This window comes from Choloepus didactylus, chromosome 3 (genome assembly GCF_015220235.1).
Source record: "Choloepus didactylus isolate mChoDid1 chromosome 3, mChoDid1.pri, whole genome shotgun sequence".
Lineage (NCBI taxonomy): Eukaryota > Metazoa > Chordata > Mammalia > Pilosa > Megalonychidae > Choloepus > Choloepus didactylus.
In genome coordinates this window covers 4,753,670-4,759,669 of record NC_051309.1, presented here as the reverse complement: position 1 = coordinate 4,759,669, position 6,000 = coordinate 4,753,670, and the positions used below count along the sequence as shown (strand labels likewise).

At 43.4% G+C, this 6,000-nt stretch overlaps 1 protein-coding gene across 1 annotated transcript in view; it reads right to left on the bottom strand.

Annotated features, from left to right (window-relative positions):
- Positions 1-964: 964 nt before the first annotated feature.
- Positions 965-6,000, bottom strand: part of ACOX3 (acyl-CoA oxidase 3, pristanoyl) — a 102,234-nt gene continuing 97,198 nt past the window's right edge. The window contains exon 18 of the mRNA XM_037829315.1: positions 965-3,797. Within this exon, the coding sequence (XP_037685243.1) occupies positions 3,794-3,797 (4 nt within the window). The 3' untranslated portion in view covers positions 965-3,793. The remainder of the gene's footprint in view (positions 3,798-6,000) is intronic.

Sequence of the window (6,000 nt, the reverse complement as noted above, 5' to 3'; positions counted from 1 at the left end):
CTCTTTCTTGAGAGCCAGTGCACTTCTTTCTCATTTTCTTTATGTTTTGGTTGGTTGGCTTTTTTTCTTTCTGTTCTATATTTCTGGGTCTGGTAGATCCCTGAGGGATGAACAGAGATGCTGACAGCAGCTTCTGGCTTTCCACCAGCACATAACAAGTGATTTGGAGAGACGGTCCACTTCATTTTTTCCTTTATCCTCTCCCCTCCCTTTTTTTTTCTTTTGTGGGTGTTTTGTCTGTGGGTGTTAGAGTTTTTAAAATATTTTTTCCTCTCTCTTTCTTTCCTCCCTTTTTTTTCCATCTTGTTCTTAATCTGACTGATGTGTGGGAGAAGTAGAATTCCAGGATGACTGCAACATAATACTCAGAATGCCCAGTTCACAATAAAAAATTACAAAACATACCAGGAGACAGGAAAGTATGTCCCAGTCACAGGAAAAAATAATTTGATGGAAAATATTCCAGATGAAGAACAGTATCCAGAATTACTAATCAAAGACCTTGGAACAACTTTCATAAATAGGATCAATGAACTAAAGGAAAACATGGGCAAAGGACTAAAGGAAATAAGGAAAACAATACATGAACAAAACGAGAATTTCAACAATGAGACAGATGTTATAAGGAAGAACCAAATGGAAATCTGGAACTCAAAAGCACAATAATTGAAGTGAAAAATTCAATAAAAGGGTTCAAGAACAGCTGGCAGGAGGCAGAAGAAAGGATGAGCAAACTGAAGACAGAGCAATTGAAATCATCCATGTTGAGAAAAGAAGAATTAAAAAAAAAAAAAGAACAGAGCTTGAGGAATCCGTGGGACACCATCAAGTGCACCAATATATGCATCATAGGAGTTCAGAAGGAGACAGACAGAAAGAGGCAGAAAACATATTATTAGAAATAATGACAGAACACTTCCCAAATCTGATGAAAGACACAAATATACAAATTCAAGATGCTCTTCAAGTGCCAAGCAGGATGAATCCAAACAGATCTGTAGCAAGACACGATACGGTTAAACTGTCCAATGGCAACAACAAAGACAGGATCTTAAAAACAGCAAGAGAGAAGCAACATGTTGCACATAAGGGATCCTCAATCAGACCAGCATCTGATTTCTCCATGGAACCAAGGAGGCCAGAAGACAGCGGGGGGATATATCTAAAGTGCTGAAAGAAAAAATCCTGTTACCCAAGAATAATGTATCTAAAAAAGTTGTCCTTCAAAAATGAGAGTGAAATTAATACATTTCCAGACAAACAAAAACTGAGGTGTTCATTACCACTAGATCTGTCTTATAGGAAATGCTAACGGGAGTCCTCCACGTGGACAGGAAAGGACATTAGATGGTATCTTGATGCTGAATGAAGAAATAAAGATCTCCAGTGTAAGTAATAATAAGGGCAAATATAAAGGCTAGTATTATTTCACTATTTATTATACAACTGAAAATTCAAATGCATAAAAACCAAGTATAAATCTTTGTTACTGGGCATACAATGCATAAAGGTGTAATTTATGACACACACACAAAAGTGAGGGATCGAGGGATAAAGGAACTATATATTTGTAGGCTACTGAAGTTGAGTTGGAATCAACATAAACTAAATTGCAACGGATTTAGTATGCTAAATGTAATCCCCATAGTAACCATAAACAAAACACTTTGAAAATCTACACAAAAGGAAAAGATAAACGATGGATTTTAAGAAGTATAAACAAGCCACAATAATGAAAACAGTATAAGATGATGCAAGAAAAAATGGAAAAGAAAGTGCCAAAATAGATACAGGTGACATTATGTATTATTCAAGGGACTGACCATCCTAGGTCCCTGTCATGAGGTATGCCAACATAAATTCCCAGGCAATTAAATATAGAAATGTACTAAAAGAAAACAGACGAAAATACAAATAATCTGGGTGTGGGAAGGAAAAGGATGTCAGATTTTTCATTTATATATATTTTTTATTTTTAAAATTTAAACATCACCTTGCTAAATCAAAAAGAAAAAAGCAACACCACAATTAAAAGGCATGACAACCTAGGAAAATAATTTACAGTGGACATGTCAAATAAAGGCTTAGTATTCTTAAGATGTAGAAATCTTTTACTAATCAACCAAAAATTTCAAAACCTAAAAGTGCCGTTAAGCAAAGAACAAGCACAGGCAATTATAAGAAATAGAAATAGCCCCCAAATTTATGGGAAATGTTCAGCCTCTCTACTAGGGAGGAAAAAAGAAAAAAGCAAATCTTAACAGGAAATGCCAATTTTATTTCACCTCCGATTGATGCAGCCTCTAGGTGAGGGCAAGAGGAATCAGGACTGCATTCTAAAGGATTGGATACCACCTTTCCAGGGAACACATTCTGTGAGATTTACCACATGCCAGGCTCCCATTTGCATGCTCTACAGGCATTCACTCATTTTAATGCTTACAACTATCTAATGAGGTAGGTTCTCTTATCCATCTATTTTACAAATGAGGCAAGCCACACCGTCAGGAAAGGGTGTGGCTGGACCCCACGCGGGCAGTCTGCCGCAGCCCCACACTCGTCACCCTGCACTCATTCCGATGCTAGCTCTGCTGCACTCCCTCCGGCAGTGACATGGCACCAAGTCTACCACACATGGAGCTGGGCTCAGCAATTCCGCTCCCAAGTGTGCACACAGATGCATGTGCGTGGACGGCTGTCAGAGCAGAAGAATCTAAATCTCCATGCATCTCAGGAGAAGGTCTGTAAAACTGCATAACATCTGAGCCCATTGCTGATCAAAAGTGGCGTGCACACACATACACACACGTACAGAGGAAGAAAGCACCCGCAATGGTGCATGCCAAAGCGTTACGTTACCCGTAGAGAAGATGAAGCTACACACCGAGGCCCCTGCACGATGGAGGCCCCCTGGGGTGGGGCGAGCAAGGGCAGGTGGAGGTGCACTCAATGTCAGTGCTCTGGCTTCTGCGCTGGGTGGTCCGAATATGACACGAACCAAAGGTGACGATGAATCCAGTTCTGCGCCCTTGTGGCCCAAGAACAAATGAAGGAAATGCTAGCAGTTCTGAGTGTGGGGTTATATGCCATTTTTATTTTCTTCTTTGAATTTCTCCATATTGCCTAAATTGTACCTAATAACCAGGCATTTGCTTTTTAATCCAGAAAGAGTACAGAAAGAAAATGAGATTATTTTATTCCAATTATTCAAATGTTTACTGTGCAGCATTTTCAAATGTTATTTTTTTAATTACCTTGACTCAAAACCTTGCTTCTCTAGTGCTGCCTCTGCACTTTCACCTAAGCTGCTCAGAGCACAGGCGTCCAACCCTGAATGGAGGCGTGTGTTCAGTTACAGCTCTGCCCCCGGGAGAGGCCAAAGGGGCAGGGCGCCTGGGCAGGGCGGCTGCCCCCACAGACTCCTGGGCCCCAACGAGGAGGGAGCAGGGGGCTCCTCAGAGGCACTTTTGGGTTTGCACTCAGGACGGACCCATCCCACACACCATGGGTGCGGGATGTTTCCTTTCTCCCTGTTCTTTCTGAAAGCAGGAAGAGAATAGCATAATGGCCCAAACATATATATTTATAACCATGATGGACATGTTCAAACCTAAAGAACCCACCAAATCAGAGGTCTACTCATCTCTGGCTGGGGGAGCTTTCTAATTTGCAGGAATAACGAGGACGCTAGTGGCCACCTGCTGCGAGCCGGCCCTGGCCCGGGGCTGTGCACATCAGGGCCGCCCCGCCTGCGGGCTCTGGGCTGTATGAGACTTCCAGGGCCTCGGTTTCCTCACCTGTAAGATGGGGAAGACAGAACTTGCCGTGAGACACCAGCAGCCCCCGCTAGCCACCCTCCCGGCAACCCTGCAGGGGGACAGCTCTCTGCTCCTTTCATGGGCAGGAAAGCAGGGGCCTGAGAAGTTAACAGCCGAGCAATTTCCAGAGCTGGGAAATTCCTTAAAGACACATTGTTGGCTGGCCCTTTGTGTGCTCATATGTTCTCTGGACCGTTTTGAAAAATAAAAAATTGGTGCTTCCTGGACTGGTGTTGATGTTGTCACAAACACTGGGACTGGCGGTTTGATGTGCTGAGCCCTCGATCATGGGACTTGCCCTTATGAAGCTCGTTACTGCAAAGGAGAGTCTAAACTTGCATGTAATTGTCCCTAAGAGTCTCCCCGAGTGCCTCTTTGTTGCTCAGATGTGGCCCTGTCTCTCTCTCTCGGCAGGTGAACCCACTGCCCTCCCCTCTACGTGGGACCCGACTCCCAGGGGTGTAAATCTCCCTGGCAATGCAGGATATGACTCCCGGGGATGAATGTGGACCCGGCATCGTGGGACTGAGAGTATCTTCTTGACCAAAAGGGGGATGCAAAATGAGAAGAAATAGTTTCAGTGGCTGAGAGATTTCAAATGGAGTCGAGAGGTCACTCTGGTGGACATTCTTATGCACTATATAGATAACACCTCTTAGGTTTTAATGTATTGGAATAGCTAGAAGTAAATACCTGAAACTACCAAACTCCAACCCAGCAGTCTGGACTCCTGAAGACGATTATATAATAATGTAGATTACAAGGGGTGACAGTGTGATTGTGAAAACCTTGTGGATCACACCCCCTTTATCTAGTGTATGGAAGGATGAGTAGAAAAATGGGGATAAAAACTAAACGACAAATAGGGTGGGATAGGGTGGATGGTTTGGGTGTTCTTTTTATACTTTTATTTTTTATTCTCATTCTGATTCTTTCTGATGTAAGGAAAATGTTCAGAAATAGACTGTCGTGATGAATGTAACTACATAATTGTACTGTAGACAGCTGACTGCATACCATGGACAATTGTATGGTATGTGAATATATTTCAATAAAACTGAATTAAAAAAAAAAAAGGTGCTTGTTTCCTCCACACCACTCTGGGCTCCCTAGAAGCCTGGGTCACGCTCGTGCGCTGGGCTCAGCGATGGGGGTGTCCGAGAGGACGGAGGACCTGACTCCTGCTGTGATGACAAAGGCCCTGTCACCCTCTGGACTGGCCAGGGCTCAGCCAGCGACAGCCAAGGGAAATCCGAAACAAGGGCTCCCCTGCCTCTGCGTCTGGAGGGTGTGCACGGGGGGCTTTGCTGAACCCTGCTCCTGGGCCCAAAGAGTCCAGGGTGTCTTACCCACTTTAGGGGAAATTCAGTAAGCACCCCACATACGAAGTCATTCTTACACAGGTGCTGGTTCCACACAAGAAAGTGATAAAACAGACATTTTTTTCTTAAACATCTTAAAATATATAATATGAATGGTCTGCCGAGCAATTTAATAAAGTTATAAGGTAATTTAATTACATGATAAAATCAAACTATGTTGGAGAAAACATGGTGAGAGGGATGATGCCTCACTAATATGGACTAACTACAATGTGTAAACTCAGAATTGAATCTTAGAACATAGCCTAACGTGGACACAATAATTATAATAGTCCCTAGATTGTAAGCTCTTACAGCAGTTAACTCTATCCCTGAATTGTAAGGCCTGTCTCTAAACTTTGAGATGCTGATCCCCTAGCATATGTTGTCACAAACATTGGGACTGGCGGTTTGATGTGCTGAGCCCTCAAGCATGGGACTTGCCCTTATGAAGCTCATTACCACAAAGGAAAGTCTAAAGTTGTATGTAATGGTGCCTAAGAGTCTCCCCCTGAGTACCTCTTTGTTGCTCAGATGTGGCCCTCTCTCTCTCTAACTGAGCCATCTTGACAGGTGAACTCGCTGCCCTCCCCACTACGTGGGACCCGACTCCCAGGGTTGAAAATCTCCCTGGCAATGCAGAGTATGACTCCCGGGGATGAATGTGGACCCGGCATCGTGGGACTGAGAGTATCTTCTTGACCAAAAGGGGGATGCAAAATGAGACGAAATAGTTTCAGTGGCTGAGAGATTCCAAATGGAGTCGAGAGGTCACTCTGGTGGACATTCTTATGCACTATATAGATAACACCTCTTAGGCT